General features: G+C 38.9%; 1 protein-coding gene across 6 annotated transcripts in view; it reads right to left on the bottom strand.

Annotated features, from left to right (window-relative positions):
• The window catches only part of NDUFAF6 (NADH:ubiquinone oxidoreductase complex assembly factor 6), a 34,516-nt gene that overhangs the window by 9,287 nt on the left and 4,249 nt on the right, over nt 1-20,980 (bottom strand). For 2 of the 6 annotated variants that reach the window (XM_039216529.1, XM_039216530.1), the window contains exons 2-7: nt 18,813-18,912; nt 12,762-12,884; nt 7,453-7,509; nt 3,230-3,332; nt 2,072-2,205; nt 1,548-1,649 (exon numbers count right to left, since the gene is read on the bottom strand). In XM_039216529.1, the coding sequence (XP_039072460.1) occupies nt 1,548-1,649; nt 2,072-2,205; nt 3,230-3,332; nt 7,453-7,509; nt 12,762-12,884; nt 18,813-18,912 (619 nt within the window). Of the gene's footprint in view, nt 1-1,547; nt 1,650-2,071; nt 2,206-3,229; nt 3,333-7,452; nt 7,510-11,439; nt 11,476-12,761; nt 12,885-18,808; nt 18,913-20,980 lie in introns of those variants that run through there. The other 4 variants (XM_039216531.1, XM_039216532.1, XM_039216533.1 and 1 more) reach the window with 4 other exon arrangements.

The following is a 20,980-nucleotide window of genomic DNA, read 5'->3' as shown; positions in this document are numbered from 1 at the left end:
TCCCTCTCTCTCTGACCCTCCCCTGCTCACGCTGTCTCTCTCTCTCTCCTAGAAATAAATAAAACATTAAAAAAAAAAAAAAGAAAGAAAGAAAGGAGAGAAGGGGCACCCGACTTTCTCAATCACTGGAGCATGAGACTTGATCTCAGGGTTGTGAGTTCAAGTCCCACATTAGGTGTAGAGATTACTTAAAAATTAAATCTTAAAGGGATGCCTGGGTGGCTCAGTCGATTAAGTGGCCAACTCTTGATTTTGGCTCAGGTCATGATCTCACAGTTCTTGAGTTCAAGCCCCACAATGGGCTCTACAATGACAGTGCAGAGCCTGTCTGGGATTTTCTCTCTCCCTCTCTGCCCCTGCCCTCTCTCAAAATAAATAAACTTAAAAAAAATAAAAATTAAAAACAAAATTTGACCATGAGCGAGTTAACAGAAGACAAGTAACAGACTGAGAAAAGAGATGAAGAACAAACTGTTAGGAAAACACAAGTGATACACAGGAGAAATCAGGAACCAGTTTAGACACCAAGTCAGAGAATCAAAGGAGGAAGATATTAGAAAGTTTCAAGGTGGAGGGGCGCCTGGGTGGCTTAGTCGGTTAAGCGTCCGACTTTCTCTTAGGTCATGATCTCGCAGTTCGTGGGTTCAAGCCCCGCGTCGGGCTCTGTGCTGACTGCCAGCTCAGAGCCTGGAGCCTATTTCAGAGTCTGTGTCTCCCTCTCTCTCTGACCCTCCCCTGCTCACGCTGTCTCTCTCTCTCTCCTAAAAATAAATAAAACATTAAAAAAATTAATAAAAAAAAAAAAAAAGAAAGTTTCAAGGTGGTGTTATATGCAGGGATGAATCACTGGATTCTACTCCTGAAATCACTGTTGCATTATATGCTAACTAACTTGGATGTAAATTAAAAAAAAAGAAGGAAAGAAAGTTTCAAGGAGCGAAAATGTCTATGGTATCAATAGCAGAAAGAGTTGGCATGAAGGAGAGTTTTAAGTGCCCCTTACAGGTGGCTATAAGGAGATTATTTAGTAATGCCTATTATTAGAGTAGGCAGGGTGGAAGCGAAATGATAGCACAACGAACGGTGCCAGGGTCCTGCTGGCCTTGAGGTAACAATGAATGAAGCTACTTACTCACAAAAGTTTAACGGGGAGGGGAAACGTGCCCCAGAAGGTCCGAAAACTGCCTAGAAAAGGGGCGAGTCATCAGGTCAGCTGGGGACATGAGCTCCCTGGAAAGGAGCCATCAGCCCTGGCAGGGCAGAGACACAGCCTGTCCCGAGAGCAAGAGCTGGTGGGGGGCACAGCGCACACAGGAGCTAAGCAAGGAAGCAGAGGCTGGGCTTGCTCCCTAAAGGATGTGTTCATCTGCTGAGAGGGAGAAAGGGGGACCATAAAAAACTGGAAAAAGGTTTAAGAGTGCCTGAGATAAATCTACTGGGATTTCAGTAAGAAACAGAGTCATGACCGGGAACCCTAACCATGCTTGGGGAACAGCCACATTTAGAAATAGTAGTTTCCTAAATGATTTGGCAGAGAGGCTACTTACATGCTTTAGGTGCAAGTGTGCTTGGCTGGCAATGTCATATATCACATCTCTCACATTTTTATCTTGGTTCTGCCGTAGAAAATCCTCTTGCGAAACACCATGCTGTGTGGGAAAATACATATTACATTAGGAATCTAAAAGCACACTTTATCTTAGTTCAAGAACAGCAGGTGACAGAACAGTATCTATACTATGATGCCTATTTTGTTTTTGAAAATATATGTAACACACTTCCATGTGTGCCTACAGACACGCATACACACACTCCTAGAGGAATATGCAACACGATGTTAACAATGGTTGTAGATAGAACACAGTTATGCAAGCAAGAAAACAAACATATGGATCCACCACAGATCTAAGGTGCCCGACTGATAAAATTCCAATGTGGTAACTGGAGCAAAAAAGCAATTAGTATTGATTTCAAAGCAGCTGCTTGAACAGATGAAGCAAAGAACCAAGAGATAATGTCCCTCCCCATGTTCCTGAGGTAAATTATTAGAGGAAACAGTTAATAGCCTTACCAGCATACAAATTTCCAAGGGAAGGAACACCCTTCTTCTGCTACCATGATAGGGCGTTGCTCTCAAGCAAGTGACAATGCCCTGCGCTTTTCCAATGTGACTTGCGGCATGATCTGCATGAAGATCCTTTACACCTAGGATTTTAGAAACAAAGCAACAGGGCTTAAATTCACAACAAATCAAAAGAGGCAGCTTGGAGAAATCACCTAAACGTATAAAATTAGGTGTTTTTCCTGTGTTTTATATCTGAAAAACAGGACTTATGTGAGCAAAACTGGGCACAAAGACAAGCTGACTGTTCACCACTGAACAGGTTTCTGAACCTTAACTTTTAAATAAAAGCGTTTTCCTCAGACTATAGAACACCGAGAACACATTTGGAATTTTAATCAGCTTTCTTGGAAAAACATTACAAGTCTTCCACTTCTTCTCCTCAATGCAATTTCCATATGACCTCATTTTAAGTATACGCTTGACAGACTGTCTGCTTTTTGCTCCCTCCTTTCATTGTGTTGGCAAACATGTCACCGGGCGTACAGGCGGAATGAGCCTGGGAATCTCAATGGGGACTTGTGTTACTCCTTTAGGGTGACATAAAGATATATTACCTTCTTCAAAAGAGAGGGTATTGTCCTTGGCCCAAAAAATTTCCTCATTATAATAAGACCTCACCAACTTAAAGTCAGATGAGGAAAAGGATCATCTAAATTTGTTTGTTTTATTTATTTTTAAGAGGACAGAAAAAGAAAACAATCTCACAAGAACTTTGAGAAACGTAGTTTTATATTTCCTACCTTTTTTTTTTTTTTTTACCTGGGGAAGTTTTATTGACAGGGAAGGAAGAATCAGGCCCCAGGCCTTCCAAATTGTAGGAGAAGCTTAAAAAGGAAAAATCACCTACAATTACCAGATTATTGATTATAGCATTCCCATGAGGTAGCTAAAGTACTTTTATGAGAGCCTCAGTATTTTGATTAGTCTGTTCTCCAAAGAAAGATATATATTACCCTTCTTGCTTTAAAGAAAAAAAAAAAGACATTCCTTTACAGATGGTGCAAAGAAAACCTTCAGTGTTAAACCAATTAGACTGTCAAATTATGAAAGAGTGAGGGGTATTTTCTTTGAAAACAGAATTATAAAATAGAAAAAAAGACTTACCCAATATTTCTAGTGTTAAATAAAGGAGAGAACTCTGAGTGTTTTCAGCATAATTTTCCAGTTCTTGGATATTACGATATGCTTTGTCCTCCAAATTTTTTTCCTATATTCAAAATGCAAATAAAGTTTGATGAATTGTCAATATTTTATAAAGAAAAGCACCATTTTTTGCCCTAAAGAACTAATAAAGAATAAAAATAATTAGTTATGTTGTTTAGTACACAATAAGATTAAAGTAAAATTAAAATTAAAGTCTACACATTCAATAATTGCAAATCACCTCTCAAAATAATACCTTGGGAAGAATCTCAATGCACAAGTCACCAGACATGGGGTTAGCTTAATGTTCAAAAGGCCAGGGAGTCACGAGAAACTGACTTAACTGAGCTCTGACTTAAGCACTTTAGACATTATCTTCTTACTCATCGAAACTTCCCCCCAAAAGATAAAGAATTAATGCTTTTTCCACGTTGCAGATGAGGAAACGGAGTCACAGACATATTAAGTAATATGTCTGAGGTCACATAGCTAGTAAATGATGAGAATAGGATTCAAATCCATACATTTTAACTGTTAAGCCAGTGTTTTTAATAAAGAAAAGGTATATAGGAAAGGAAAGGAGATCATAAGCAGACTCCACCCCAAAGACACCAAGCTCCATAAAGTAATGGGGGTGAGTACCTTAACTGATCACACAATATTCCAGAAACCAAAAAATATAACTCTCAGACTAAGAACATGTAGCCACTATTATAATAATACATTTACAAAGACTCCACTGCCAAGGAAATATGCCCCTTCTTCTTTACTTTTAATCAGAAGAAAATGGTACCAGCAATGATCCCAGGGGAAAAAAATTATGTCCAATCTTTTACGTTTTTTAAAAACTGAGTAATAATTCACATACCATAAAATATACCCTTTTAATATGTACAATTCATTGGTTTTTAGTACATTCACAAAACTGTTCAACTATCACCACTATCTAATCCCAGAATGTTTCCCCACCTCAAAGAGAAACCCTGTGTCCATTAAGCGGTCACTTCCCATTTCTCCCTTCTTTCATTCCCCTGTAAACCACTCATCTACTTTCTGTCTTTATGGATTTGTTCATTCTGGATATTTTATAAAAATGCAATAACACAATATACAGTTTTTTGTATCTGGCTTCTTTCAGTTAGCATGTTTTTAAGGGTCATCCATGTTGGAGCATATATTAGTACCTGATTCTTTTTAACTGGAGAAAGTATTAATAATATTCCATTGTATGAATGTACCACACTGTGTTTATTCACTCATTGGTAGATTATGAGTTGTTCCCACTTTTGGACTATTATGAATAATGCTGCTGTGAACATTTGTGTACAGGTTTTGTGTGGATACATGTTTTCATTTCTCTTGGGCATAAATATAGGAGTAAAATTGCTGGGTCTATGATAACTCAATGTTTAACTTTCTGAAGAACTGCCAAGCTTTCTCCAGTGTGGGTGTATCATTTCACATTCCCATCAGCACTGTATGAAGGTTTCTAATTTCTCTACATCCTCACCAACACTCATTATTGTTCATATTTTTATTATAGCCATCCTAATGAGTATAAAGGAGTAATTTATTCTGGCTTTGATTTGCATTTCCCTAATGAAAAGATGTTGAGCATCCTTTTAGGTGCTTATTGATCACAGGTAGCTATCCCTTGTAGAAATGCTTACCCTAATCCTTTCCCCATTAAAAAAAGTTTTTTTAACTTTTTTTTTTTTTTAATTTCTGAGAGAGAGAGAGAGAGCGAGAGAGACAGTGTGAGCAGGGGAGGGTCAGAGAGAGAGAGACAAACAGAATCTGAAGCAGGCTCCAGGCTCTGAGATAGCTGTCAGCACAGAGTCCAACGCGGGGCTCAAACCCACAAACCATGAGATTATGACCTGAGCCGAAGCCGGACACTCAACCGACTGAGCCACCCAGGCACCCCTCCTTTCCCCATTTTTAAATTGGTTGTCTTCTTACTGTTGAGTTTTAAGAGTTCTTTACATATTCTAGATACTTGTTCCTTATCAAATATATATATAACTTACAAATACATTCTCCCATTCCATAGACTTCTTCACTTAATTAAGATTTTTAATTTTGTTAAAATCCAATTACCTGTTTTTTCTTTTATTGCTTATACTTTTGATATCATATCTCAGAAACCACTGCCTAACCTGAAGTCACAAAGATTATACCTATGTTTTCTCCTAAGGGTTTTACAGTTTTAACTCTTACATTTAGGTGTTTGGCCTATTTTGAGTTAGTTTTTGTTTATGGTGTTAGATAGGAATCCAAATTCATTCTTTGCATGCGGATATCCAGTTGTCCTGACATTTGTTGAAAACCTATTCTTTCCCAGTTGGATTATCTTCACACCCTTGTCAAAAAATCAATTAACTATAAATTTATGGGTTTATTTCTGGACTCTCAATTCTATTCCATTGATCTATATGTCTCTGCCATGCCAGTGTTCCACTTTGATTACTTTAACTTTGGAGCTTTCTTCTTTAGCAAGGTTGCCTTAGCAATTCTGAGTCTCTTGCATTTCCATATGGATTTCAGGATCAGCTAGTTAATTTCTGCAAAAAAGGCAGGTGGAGTTTTTATAGGGACTGCACTGAATCTAAAGATCAATGTGGGATATTGAGCCTAGTCTTTTACTCTTAAATATCCCTCCCTACAAAAGCCAAATGTTATTTTCCACTAAATCAGAAAGTTATCTTTCTTTTTTTTTTTTTTTAAATTTTTTTTTTTTAATGTTTTATTTATTTCTAGGAGAGAGAGAGACAGCGTGAGCAGGGGAGGGTCAGAGAGAGAGGGATTCGCAGACTGAAACAGGCTCCAGGCTCTGAGCTGGCAGTCAGCACAGAGCCCGATGCGGGGCTCGAACCCACGAACCGCGAGATCATGACCTAAGCGAAAGTCGGACGCTTAACCGACTAAGCCACCCAGGCGCCCCAAAAGTTATCTCTTTCTTAAATTTTCTTTTTTTTTTTTTAATTAAAAAAAATGTCAATGTTTATTTTTGAGACAGAGAGAGACAGGGAGAGAAGGATTCACAGAACCCGAAGCAGGCTCCAGACTCTGAGCTGTCAGTGCAGAGCCCAATGTGAGGCTCAAACACCCAAACCATGAAATCATGACCTGAGCTGAAGTCTGATGCTTAACCGACTGAGCCACCCAGGCTTCTCTCTGTCTTAAATTTTCTAATTGTCTTTACCTCATAAAAACAGAAAACACCTGAAAAATAGATCTTCTTAGTGCTAATTAACTCTGTAGGCCAACAACAATTTCTTTTAAAGGCTGAAGTCATTATCTCCCATTTTGGTTTATAATTACTATAGCCTATGGTTATTAATAGGCTTTATCCAAATAAACTAAGTAAACTCCCATTTTCATGACAACAGTATGTGATAAATATCAGGCCAATGAGGACACTGAGCCAACCATGTGCCAGAAAGATTACATAAATTAGCCCAGGCCAGAGAGCAATTTGTACGCTTGGTTGGGAGTAGAACGTAAGATAGCATTCCATTCACTAGAATAGAACCATCAGACTTTCCTTATTCCCTCAACTATCTGGACAGAGATCCTAATACCTTGTGTACATAAAAGTATGTGTACGACTACTCAAGTTTTGATGATATCAAGGAATTATCTGTACTTTTTTAAGGTATGATCATTTATTGTGGGCATGTTTTCTAAAAGTATTTTTAAAAATTTTTTCAAGATACAAATATTTATTTGCAAGCTAATAATATGGGTTTTACTTTAAAATAATCCAGTGGTGTTTAATGAGAAGAGTTGGTAGAATATAGATGAAACAAGATTGGATATGTATTTATAACTATTAAAGCTGGTTAACCGATACATGAAAGTATATTACACTATTCTCTCTACTTTTGTATAAAAGTAGAAGTCCAAACATTTCCATTACAAAAACAAACACAATAGTAGAGTGGGGTTAGTGTGCACACACACGTCTCTGCCTCGGTGCCTGTGTTTGCCTATCTGACTCAAGGTGCAGGGGGAGGGGGCTGAGGTGGGCGGCATGCAGTGATGGAGAATGGATAGAATGACAGTTCTCTAAAAGTCTCCTTCCTCCAAAATATAATACACATATTAAAACATTTCCTCCCTGAGGAATTAGCTTATAGATTAAAAAGGAAGAAAACACGACTTGAGCAATTTCAACTTACTCTTTCATCAATGATTTTCATAAGCCATCTTTTAGTCAGATTATGTCTTTTGACAGCCTGAAAAAATCAAGAGTGTTGTAAATTTTTAGAAAGTACTAGAAATGACTTCAGCAGATCTGAAAATAAACAAACACAAAACTAGTTAAGGAAACTTTTGTAATAACTATCACCAGATAGACAGCTGTGTTAAAGAAATATCAGGGGAAAAGAAAATGTCCCTAGAAAACATTTCAAAACATTTCCAAGTAAATATAATACAGCCAAAACATTTCCACTAGATGTTTTTTCTTAATGCTATTAGTAATTTAACAATTCCACTTTCAAAACAAAAACAAAACAAGAATTAAATACCAAGCTTCAGTTATATGATGTATCTTGACTTCTTTGCTTATTTATCATACACAAAGTTTTCTCCACAGGACAAAAATTCTACTTAGTGAAAATAACCACTTCTTCAAACATGAAAAGAATAACTAAAAGTCCAAAGAAAGTAATCTGTAGGGTAGTGTTCTCTTAGCAACTGTTTCCAGTAGGAAACAGCACACCTAGTGCCCAGATCTTAGTCTCCAGTTCGACTCCAAAGGAAACAGGGCTCTAGAGAAACAGAGTGATGGGAGATTCGAGGTGATCCTAGAATATCTTACTGTGTCAGAAAATACAATATGCCCCAAAAAGTGATGAGGGTGCATGTCGTAAGGACATAAGAGCCAATTTCATAGGGCTCTCACTGTCCAAATCTGGGACAACTTGAACACCCAAATAATCACATATAGTAATGAATTATAAAATACTGGAAAAAAAACAGGAATTTGTGAGTTCATAGCAATAATTAATAAACAAACACAGAAGACTGAGAGTTCTTCCTTATACTAGAATGCCAAGTGCCAACAAGTAATGTTGACAGAGTGCTAGAGTTTGGAAATTATCATTTTGCGATCATAACAAGTAAAGACTGAATCAGATAAGAACCATCAATGAACGCTAAGTTTAGGAAGAAACTGATGAGGAGCAGGAAATGTGCATAGTCTTAAAGTGGATTAGTTTGTGAGAGAAATTATAATTACAGACTGGGAAAACCAGGCAACATCTTGACCAGGTGATGAAAATCAATAGTGCCAATAAAGGACAGATGGACAAAGTGTGCCTCCAGATGTGATGCCCTAAGAACATATCACCTAAATTAACTGAATTAGTCATGAGAAAACATCAGATAATGTTTTCTCCAAAATGAGAAATGTTCTAAAAAAGCAGGAGGAGGCTATACTCTTCAAAAATGTCAATGACAGGGCACCTGGTGGCTCAATTGGTTAAGTGTCCAATTCTTTTTTTTTTTTTTTATAACTTTTTAAATTTTTTTAATGTTTATTTATTCAAGAGAGAGAGAGCGAGCATGAGCAGGGGAGGGCAGAGAGAAAGGGAGACACAGAATCCAGATTAGGCTCCAGGCTCCAGGCTCTGAGCTGTGAGCACAGAGCCTGATGCAGGGCTCAAACTCACGAACAGGGAGATTATGACCTGAGCCGAAACCAGACACTTAACTGACTGAGCCACCCAGGTGCCCCAAGTGTCTTGATTCTTGATTTTGGCTTAGGTTATAATCTCACAGTTCGTGAGTCCCAGCCCCACCTCACACTCTGCACTGAAGGCATGGAACCTGGCTGGGATTCTATCTCCTCTCCCTGCCCCTCTACCGCTTGCTCTCTGTATCTTTCTCAAAATAAATAAAAATAAACTTATAAAAAAAAGTCAATGTCATAGAAGACAGAAGCGACAGAAATGTTCCAGATTAAGGCATGAGAAAGAGACATGACAACAAATACACAACCCTAGACTGGATCCTATACTGGAGGGGAAAATACTATTGTGGACAATACTGGCGATACTGACAAAAGTGGAATGTAAGTGGAAAGTTATATAAAAGTGTTACGCCAAAGTTAAATTTACAAAAGTTAGGAGCTGTTCAGATAACATAAGAGAATATCCCTGTTCTTGGAAATACTTTAAGTATTTAGGGATGAGGGGCCATGAAGTATAGCACTTATACTCAAGGGATTCAGATAAAAATTATGAGTGTGACAATGCACGCACACCACAGAGCACACATGCAATTGTACACGAGCTCTGCACAAATCACAAACATACAGAATACAATGTTAACAACAGGTGAGTCTGGATATAGGTTATGCAAGTGTTCTTTGTACTATTTTAAATTTTGCAACCTTTCTGAAAGTTTGAAATTATTTCCAAACAAATTCTCAAAACATTGTCTTCTTGCCAAGTCAACAATAAGTAAGATATATTTTCATAAAAAATAAATATGGTAGGGGTACCTAGACGGCTCAGTCAGCTAAGCATCCAACTCTTGATTTCACCTCAGATCACAATCTCACAGTTCAGGAGTTCAAGCCAGCATCGGATTTTCTTTCTCCCTCTCTTTCTCTCTCTGCCCCTCTCCTGCCCGCCCCCCTCTCTCTCTCTCAAAATAAATAAACTTTTTTAAAAAAGAAAGAATAAATATGGTAGTGGAACAAAGTCTCAGGAATATCCTGTACTCCATCTAAGCCTCTAAGACGTCACTGATACTAATGACTAATGATACTAATTGGAAGTTCAGAGAACAGAGCCCACTCTGCCTGCCAAGAACTGACAGAAGCCAAAAGAGCTGCATGGTGTCGGCTGCAAAGCGCTCTGCTACTACCTGGCAGCACTCCCTGCAGGCCTCTCCCCGGTCCCAGGAATCAGCCTGGGATTCCTCAGTCATTACAGAGTCCTGATCTTGTTTTATTTTGTGCAGGCCTGCGTGGGGCAAGGCATGTTTGATCTTTGCAACCACCATCAAGCACCATTCCTGGCACCTAAAAGTACTCAAGAAATATTTAACCACAGAAAGTCAGGTTTCTGTTTACTCAACGCTGAAGCTGTAACGGCTATAGTTCCTTGACCATACAATACAATTCTTCTGTCTGATTCTGAAGGAAATCAGAGATCAAGTTTAAAAAAAAATAAAGGATTTAATAAGCAGCTGAAAATCTGCTGAATAAAGTATCAGCAATTTTTTTTTATAATTTTTTTTTTAATTTTTTTTAATGTTTTATTTATTTCTAGGAGAGAGAGAGAGACAACGTGAGCAGGGGAGGGTCAGAGAGAGAGGGAGTCACAGACTGAAACAGGCTCCAGGCTCCGAGCTGGCAGTCAGCACAGAGCCCGACGCGGGGCTCGAACCCACGAACCACAAGATCATGACCTAAGCGAAAGTCGGACGCTTAACTGACTAAGCCACCCAGGCGCCCCAGCAATTTTTAAAACAGAAACCAAACAGAATAAAAACCTTGGCCTTAAACAGAAGTTCAAACTTGCAACTAACATTAATACACTGAGAAATGGGGAACCCCGTATGAAATACACGTGTAATTATAGATGTGCAATTATCTTGTATCCTAAAAGCACTAATGAATCACTGTGGCAGGAAAGTGCTCTCTGCACAACACCGTCACTCTTCCCCTACTTACTCTTCCAGAAGAACCTGACTCTCTCTAAAGAACCAATGGAAAGTTTTACTGGATGGTGTGCAAAAAGCACGTGCTCCAGCAGAGTGTGGAAGGGTAGAGAACACGCAACCAGGACATCTGCTCTGAACACCACCTCCTTCCTTCAAATATTCATATCAACCTTCAACACTGGGCGTCTCAGAAAGCTGGTCAACAGCCATCATCAACATTCAAGGAGCTATTAAATCGGACCAATCGGCACATGTGTCAACATTCTACAATTCAGATGTGTCTTCTGGTTTTTTTAAGAGAGGCCAAGATGAGATAAATTTGTGTTGAAGGAATCTCTAACAATGCAAGCCTTAGCATAACCCCCCCGCTGCGGGGATGTCTGCATGTAAAATAATAGTTTTTCTTGATTTCAGAAAAAATCTTTCTCTAAATGGAGTCACCACGGTGGAGGTCCTTAAAGTGAGATGAACAGAGGTAAACAACTAACCTAATACTCACAGCTTCCCATCCACTCTTTCTTCTCAGTCCCTGGCCAGGGGGCCTGGCTTTCCATCCTTACTGGGGTTCTGTGAAGTCAGTCGGGGGCCGGGGAACAGGGCCTGCCTCTGCTGGTGTGCAGACCTGAGAAGAGGGGCACCCCTGTCAGGCCTGTCTGTGGCTCCATGACAGAACCTGTCTTTTGGCACTCATCACACCATAGTGGGGACACATCAGTGACAAAAGGTACCCGATTCCCTTCCTCCAATCATGGTGTGGCACATTTGGGAACTCTGCATGGCTGTTTATGAATGAAGGATCCATATCACTGCTTTAATGTGAAACTATGCACTATATACATCTAGCTGTCCAAATAATTCTCTAGCTCATAAGTCTCCATTCTCTAATACTTAAAATTCATCAATGAAGATGCAACAAGGCAGTTTTATATTTGTGTCTGGACAATGGTGAGGGCAAGTCTCCCTTCACAAAAGGTCAGTATGTGTTTTTCTACAGCCCATGGAATGAACTGGAGCACTGGAATAAGGAGCTGCTGGCAGACAGAACAATTAACCTGCCACTGCTTCAAAATATATGCGTGTTGGGGCACCTGGGTGGCTCAGTCAGTTGAGTGTCTGACTTCAACTCAGGTCATGATCTCAGTTCATGGGTTTGAGCCCCACGACAGGCTCTGTGGCAACAGCTCAGAGCCTGCCTCAGATCTTCTGCTGCGCCCCCCCCCCCCCACTTTCTGTCCCTTCCCCATTGTCGCTCTCTCTCTCAAAAATAAATAAAACATTAAAAAAAGTATGGTGTTTAATTTCTACAGCCAAATATGTGGAAAACAAATAAGTAATTTATAACACAAAGGGACCAGATTCCTCTTTTTTCTTCTAATAAAAAGTTCACTAAAGATCTGTGCAAGTTTATTAGCAGATGATTTAAAATTCCTCTGTCAAAACTAACAGCTCTAAACATTACATGAGCCTAAAATTATTTTCAGGATAGATTCCCCATAGCCACTAGCCAAACTGTATGCATCAAAAAGTATGCTCAAGGGGTGCCTGGGTGGCTCGGTTTGTTAAGCGTCCAATTTCGGCTCAGGTCATGATCTCACTGATTGTGAGTTCAAGGTGCACGTTGGGCTCTGTACTGGTAGCTCACAGCTCACAGCTCAGAGCTTGGAGCCTGCTTCAGGTTCTGTCTTGTCTCCCTGCCCCTTCGCCACTCACACTCCCTCTCTCTCTCAAATATAAATAAACATTTTTCTAATTAAAAAAAAAAGTAAGCTCAAATAACACTTATAAATTAAAAGCAGCATTTCGTTTTTACCTTCCACAGCTCAATGGCCACAGGCTGCTGGGGTGGGTTGTCACTGTATATGTCGTCCACGGTTTTTCTCCAAAACTCCATTCGCATCAGTCCAATTGTTTTCTCAGAGACTGAGTCCTTAACCTGTAAACAGCGTTCAAAAACCTTAATAAATGCACTCTTCAGTCTCAAAATCAGTATTTGTGACTGCATAGCCACGATTCACCCAAAAACTAAGTTTAACCCTATATATTTATTTTAATTTTTCCTTGAAGCTATATATCAGTTAAATTCTTCTCATTAAGAGGTTCCTAAATAAAACTGCAGATTACTTCCAGTATTTCCAAGGTCTGCATTCAAAAATAGATCGTCTTCTAGAAATAAATTGCCAAGAAAAAGAGTGGAGGGTACAGTTAGATTAAAAGAAATTGATAGATAAATCAGTTGCAGTATGCAGTAAATGGACTTTATTTGAATTCTGATTTGAAAAGAAAGAGACAACTGGGAAAAATCTGAACACTGGATGTTTAATGATACTGAAGAACTATTACATTTTTAATGTTGGACAATGGCATTGTAGTTGCTTTTTAAATGCGTTATCATTTAGAGATACGTATGGAAATATTTACAGATGGAAAAATTTATCTGATACTTCAAAATAACTTGGAGGTGAGGATGGGGTAGGTGGGGAGAGAGATGTAAAATCAAGATTGGCCATGAGCTAGTAACAGATGGAGCTGGGTGATGGGTTTATGGGAGTTAACTATACTGCATTCTCCAATTCTATAGATATTCAAATTTTTCCATAATAAAAGAGTTTTTAAAAATAAGTGGAAGAGAAGAAAATCAATCTTCATTAGATTAGTGATGGTAAAATTATTTTTAAGTCTAGAGATAAGCCTAAGAAATAAAGCCAGGGGCTTTCTAGAGGAAGCAGGGAAGAAAGTAACATTTATCAAATGTCTACGCCAGCAATTGCTCTACTAGGAATTTATCCAAGGGATACAGGTATGCTATTTCGAAGGGGCATATGCACCCCTATGTTTATAGCAGTGCTATTGACAATAGCCAAAGTAGGGAAAGAGCCCAAATGTCTATCGATGGATGAGTGGATAAAGAAGATGTGGTATATATTTACAACGGAGTATTACTCGGCAGTCAAAAAGAATGAAATCTTGCCATTTGCAACTACATGGATGGAAATAGAGCGTATTATGTGAAGCGAAATTAGAAAGAGAAAGACAAATATCATGACTTCACTCATATGAGGACTTTAAGATACAAAACTGATGAACAGAAGGGAAGCAAAAATAGGGAGGGGGACAAAACATAAGAGACTCTTGAATATGGAGAACAGACAGAAGGCTGCTGGAGGGGTTGTGGTGGGGATGGGCTACACGGGTCAGGGGCAGTAAGGAATCTACTCCTGAAATCATTGTTGCACCATATGCTAACTTGGATATAAATTTTAAAAATTAGTTTAAAAAAAATCAAATGTCTACAAGTGCCAGGCCCTTTGCTATGTACTGTCCCATAGATGATCTGATCTCATTCCTCACTACAGACCCATAGGATCATTACCAGCACACCCACTTACAAACAGAGAAAATATGGCTCAAAAAAGTAGTAGTTTAGGGTGCCTGGCTGGCTCAGTCAGCTGACTCTTGAGTTTGGCTCAGGTCATGATCCCAGGATCAAGTCCCACATTGGGCTCTATGCTGAGCATGGAGCCTGCTTAAGATTCTCTCTCTCCCTCTCCCCCCTTACCTCCCATCTGATCCCTCTCCCTTGCTTGCAAACTCTAAAGAAAAAAGAAAAAAAGGAGTACTGTATCTTATGCTCTACACACTCACAGCTCTTATAATGGAACCAGAAGGACTTGCAAAAGATTATGGGAGAGGGGAGTGGTTGACTTCGAAGTGGCACATGAGGGAATTTTTTGGGTTGATGGAATTGTTCTTTTTGCATGACCACGGTGGTGAATGCAGGACTCTAAGCATGTTTCAAAACCTACAGAACTATATACCACAAAAAGTGAATTTTACTCTATGTCCATTTAGATAAACTCATTCACAAAGTAATTTTTAAAAAGAAAATTATTAGATTGTCTCCTCACTACTGATTAAGAATGGCCTCGTTAGAGTCAGGCAAGAGTCACCAATGCATGCTAAATCTAGGAGGTAAATTTTTTTTCAAGGCAGAATTGACATATACTAGTTTCAGGTGTACAACCTAACTTGATATATGTATGAATTGTGAATGATCACCACAGTAAGTCTCGTTAACATCCATTACCATACACAGTTACTAATCTTTTTCTTCTTGTGATGAGAACGTTTAAGATCCACTCTCAGCAGCTTTCAAATTCTGATACAGTCACCATGCTATATATTACAGCCTCATGACTTATTTTATAACTGGAAGTTTATACTTTTTGACCACCTTCACCCATTTCACTTACACCCACCCCTATCTATGCAACCACCAATCTAACCTGTTCTTTTTTTTAATTAATTAAAAATGTTTTTTTAGGGGCGCCTGGGTGGCTTAGTCGGTTAAGCGTCCGACTTTCGCTTAGGTCGTGATCTCGCGGATCGTGGGTTCGAGCCCCGCATCGAGCTCTGTGCTGACTGCCAGCTCAGAGCCTGGAGCCTGTTTCAGAGTCTGTGTCTCCCTCTCTCTCTGACCCTCCCCTGTTCACGCTTTCTATCTCTCTCTCTCCTAGAAACAAAAAATTTTTAAAAAAAAATGTTTTTTTAATTTACATCCAAGTTAGTTAACATATAGTGCAACAATGGTTTCAGGAGTAGATTCCTTAATGTCCTTACCCATTTAGCGCATCTCCCTTCCCACAACCCCTCCAGTAACTCTGTTTTTTCTCCATATTTAAGAGTCTCTTGGGGCGCCTGGATGGCTTAGTCGGTTAAGCGTCTGACTTTCGCTTGGGTCATGATCTCGCTGTTCGTGGGTTCGAGCCCCGTGTCGGGCTCTGTGCTGACTGCCAGCTCGGAGCCTGGAGCCTGTTTCAGTCTGTGACTCCCTCTCTCTCTGACCCTCCCCTGCTCACGCTGTCTCTCTCTCTCCTAGAAATAAAAATTAAAAAAAAAAAAAGAGTCTCTTATGTTTGGTCCCCTTCCCTGTTTTTGTATTAGTTTTGCTTCCCTTCCCTAATAATCTGTTCTATCTGTGAATTTTGGGGATTTTTTGTTTTTTAGATTCCACATATAAGTGAGATCATATATTGTCTGACTTATTTCATTTAGCATAATGCCCTCAAAGTCCATCCAAGTCATCACAGATGGCAAGATTTCCTTCTTTTTTATGGCTGAAAAATGTTCTATTGTATATTTACGCATTTTCTTTATCCATTCACCTATCAGTGGATACTTAGGTTGCTTCCGTATCTTGGCTACTGTAAATAACACTGCAACGAGCAAGGGGGTGCAGATATCTTAAGTCAGTGTTTTCATTTTCTTCAGATAAATATCCATAAGTGGAATTGCTGGATCATAGGGTAGTTCTATTTTTTATTTTTTGAGCAATCTCCTATTTTCCATGGTGACTGCACCAATTTATATTCTTACCAACAGTGCACAAGGGTTCTCTTTTCTCCACATCCTGGTCTCCACAACACTTGTTATTTCTTGTCTTTTTGATACCAGTCATTCTAACATGTGTGAGGTGATGCCTCACTGTGATTTTGACTTGCATTTCCCTGATGTTAGTACAACTAACTGTTAGTACAACTAACCTGTTGACCATCTAGGAGGTAAATTCTGATGCAGACCATGGTCTTAAAATGTCTACTCACATTTAACAAGGAAAAAATATAAATATTTTGACTGTGACCAAATTCAATATCACCAATAAGAGGCAGATGGACATTTCATCCTCCTTATGATTTGCTAAAAAGGACATACATCACTTAGTCATATTAGACAAGGAATGCATAAAATAATTATGACAAAAAACAAAACTCCACATGAGAAAGATTCTATTTTTTAAAAGTATTTTAACAATAAAAAATAAAAGAAGTATTGTTTTAAAAATATCAATGTCATAAAAGACAAAAGCTGTGAAAATGTTACAGATTAAAGGAGGTTAAAGAGATGAAAACTAATGTAATACATGATCCTAGACTGGCTTTTGTACAGAAGGGAGGAAAATGCCATAAAGGACATTATTGGATCATTTGACAAAATTGGAAACCAGACAGATTAAACACTGTATCAACACCAAATTTACTCAAATTGATTACTGTGGTTATGTAAGAGAATATTCTCATTCTTATGAAATACATACTCAAGATTAGAGGGATAAGGGCCATGAGTAGTCAAGTTACTCTAAAATGATTCACAGAATGAAATATATAGACAAAACTGCAAAGCATGTGTGGCAGAATACTAACAAAAGAGTACATGGGTATTTTTTGTACTACTCTTAACTTTGTGTATGTGAAATTACTTCCAGATGAAAAGTTGTTTTTGTTAATGGTCTTGGTGGTGGGTCTCTTAGTAATGTTTAGTATTCAGATCCCAGTGGTATATGCTCTATTCTCAATACAATATCAAGAGTAATCTTTTTAAAATGTGACCAAGATTTGATGTTCCAATGGTTTCCCATCTCCGAGTAAAAGCCACAGTGACTGCGCTGGTCTCCAAGACCCGGCCTTTCGGGCCCAAGTACCTCTAACCTAACCTCCCATACTCTTCCTCCCTCAGCTGCTGTGCCACACTGGCCTTTTATCAGGTACATTTGCACCTCAGAGCCTTTGTACTTCCTGTTTGTTCTTTGTAGAATACTCTTTGCTCACATACTTGCTCACTCCCTTGCCTCTTGTGCAAATCTTTGCTCGAATGCTACCTTCTCAGTGAGGTTTTTCCTGACCACTGTAAAATCAGAACCCCTGCAACACCCAGCCCTCCCCATCCCCCTTAGTTTTCTTTTCCATAGTACTTGCTTCCATCAATACGTTACACAGTACTTGTTTTGTTCCTTGAGTGTACAGACTTTATATGTTTTATTCGGTATAATACCCCAGCACCTAAAACAGTACCTAGCATATGTGAGATAATCAAATACTTATTGAATGAATGAATGAATGAATGAACAAGACTGTGTGTGTAAAGCAGCAGCAAATCACTCCTACAAAGTGACAGACAATTCAGGGAGAACCCTAATGGTTTATTCATTAAAAATGGGATTTTAATCATTTTAAAGCTATACTGGAAGATCACAATGGGGACTCTATTGCTAAACTGTGCTTAAGATGCAGATGTTTAGTTTATGTCTGAAAAAGGATGAAGTTTAAAAAAAACAAAACTGACTCATGACATCAAAAAGTAGCCAGAATCGATTAGACTCTCCGCAGATTCAGTGTCTAACTTCAGTTGTGCCTCAGTGCTATACTCACATCCTTCTGTTCATTCCTTCACTTCCTATCCTATTCACTGGAGAAGCCGTGCCAAAATTTGCACTTTCTTCGAGATTCCAAACCCTCCCCTACCCTCTTACTCTTATCGTCTGAGCCCCCCATCTAATTACTGAGAAGACCAAGGCCACTCCACTTCAGCTCCCTCATTTCCATCCTCCATTTCAATGTCTGTTTTTATCAGCCCACCATCTTTCCATTCTATGAATAAGAAGGCTCTTTCCTTCCTTTATAATTTTTCAGACACAAGTGAGTTAGTATGATCTAGGATCTGGATTTGCTATAACTACTTCTATTCCCCACTTCACATTAAAGCTAAAATGTCATTTAAAAAGTACTTGGAAAAGTGTTTTAAAGCAGTGATACTGTGATTAACTTTCTAGATTAACAAACATAAACATTAATTTCATAGTTTTATAGTAACCTTAGAAGAAAGAAATAAAAATTCCAGAATGGTAGTTCCAGAAACATTAAGTTTGTTAGCTAGTTTATTTTTGGAATTTAACTGAGAAGTCTAACTAGAAGAAGGACAAAGAAATCACCAGATCTAACATATAAATTATAAACTGTATTTCTTTATTGTTCAACATTACACATTTTCACCATTTTTGCAAATAATTTTTAAAGTATTTAATACCAGCCTGAGCCAGTTCCACGTTGAAGGCCCTCAGGGCAAAACCAGAGCTTCTGGATTCTGCGGGGAGCAGCAGGGAGCACAAGTAGCCCTCATAGTCTCGTTTCCTATAACAAATAGGCAAAAAAGGACCATTTGCATGTTCTAAACTGTACACAAAAAAGTGCTGTCAAGAATTAACTGAAGAAACAGGGGCACCTGGGTGGCTTAGTCGGTTAAGTGTCCGACTTTTGCTTGGGTCATGATCTCGTGGTTCGTGGGTTCGAGCCCCACGTCTGGCTCTGTGCTGACTGCCAGCTCGGAGCCTGGAGCCTGTTTCAGAGTCTGTGACTCCCTCTCTCTCTGACCCTCCCCTGCTCACGCTGTCTCTCTCTCTCTCTCCTAAAAATAAATAAAACATTAAAAAAAAAAAGAATTAACTGAAAAAACAAATAAGGCTTCGAGTCAAAATGGACTTGAAATTTCTTATATTTTATACTTGTTTCTTTATAATTACAAAAATGGATCTGCCCCCAATCCCAGACTAGTTAAAAAGAAATAATCTCTATTATTTTTCCATACATAGTACTTATAATTTGTTTAAAAATTTTTTAATGTTTTATTTATTTTTGAAAAAGAGAGACAGAGTGCAAGTGGGGGAGGGGCAGAGAGAGAAACAGAATCCAAATCTGAGCTGTCAGCACAGAGCCTAATGCGAGGCTCGAACACACAAATGGGGAGATCATGACCTGAGCCGAAGCCAAATGCCCAACCAACTGAGCCACCCAGGCGCCCCTATAGTACTTATAATGTTAACTGTCTCTGAGTCACCTTGGTTTTGGTAAGAATTCAAATGAGCTACTCAGGTGGATTACACAAGTAAGTAATCCCAGCAAGTACGGTATGAACTCACAGGTTTTTTCTAAGTTTATTTATTTTGAGAGAGAGAAAGCGCACACAGGCAGGGGAGAGGCAGAGAGAGAGGGAGAGACAGAATCCCAAGCTGGCTCCACACGGGCAGCACAGAGCCCAACATGGGGCCCAATTTCACAAATCATGGGATCATGACCTGAGCCGAAATCAAGAGTCAGACACTTAACACTTAGCCAAGTGAGCCACCCAGGCACCTCTTTAATACACAGATACAGACACAGATAAGACACAAAAGCAGAAAATAATATAGGAGTGTGTGGGTGGGTGTGTGCCTATGTGTACACGTATGTTTCCTAGCAGCATCTGCTGAGAGAACATGGAAGCAATAATATCACCCAAGCCCCCAGTCTTTTTAAAACAAGAGAAAGTAGACAAATACTTAGGTAAATACTAAATGTCCATATTCACATAGAGACACAGTGTAATCTCTGAGCCCAATATACACTAACATTCTTATTAACTAACTTTACAAGGGAGAAACCCAAAAGATACCTTCTCAACCAAGTAATAAAAGGTTCACACCACAGAAATAGAGTTATCATGATACTGAGACCAGCATAGCATCGCTTCTGTGATATTCCTGCCAAAAATGTATAAATCATAAGGAAATATTAAATAAACCCAAACTGAGAGAGATTCTACACAGTAACTGGCCTACTCTCCTCAAAAAAATGCTATGCTTATGAAAAATAAGGGAAGACTGAGAAAATGTGTCAGCCTAGAGAAGAGTAAAGAGATTTGACAATTAAATGTATCATATAATCCTAAATGTATGAAATACATAATCAAATAATCAGCAAAATTTGAATGGAGTCCATGGATTCAATAGTAATAATGCATCAATTTTAATACCCTGATTTTGTTGGTTGTACTATAGTTATATAGGAGAGGAACCCTGGGTTAAGAAATACACACTAGGGGCACTTACATGGCTCAGTCGGTTAAGCATCTGACTCTTGATTTTATGGGCTTAGGTCATGATCTCATAGTTCATCATTTTGAGCCCTACGTCAGGCTCTGTGCTAACAGAGTGGAACCTGCTTGGATTCTCTGTCTCTCCCTCTCTCTGCCCCCCTCCCCCACTCATTCTCTTGCTCGCTCTTCCTCTCTCTGAAAGAAAGAAAGAAAGAAAGAAAGAAAGAAAGAAAGAAAGAAAGAAAAGAAGAAAGAAGGAAAGAAGAAAGAAAGAAAGGAAAGGAAAGGAAGGAAGGAAGGAAGGAAGAAAAGAAGGAAAGAAGAAAGGAAAGGAAGGAAAGGAAGGAA

This window comes from Hyaena hyaena, unplaced genomic scaffold (genome assembly GCF_003009895.1).
Source record: "Hyaena hyaena isolate Hyena2069 unplaced genomic scaffold, ASM300989v1 scaffold_635, whole genome shotgun sequence".
Lineage (NCBI taxonomy): Eukaryota > Metazoa > Chordata > Mammalia > Carnivora > Hyaenidae > Hyaena > Hyaena hyaena.
This window is presented reverse-complemented; position numbering and strand designations above follow the sequence as displayed.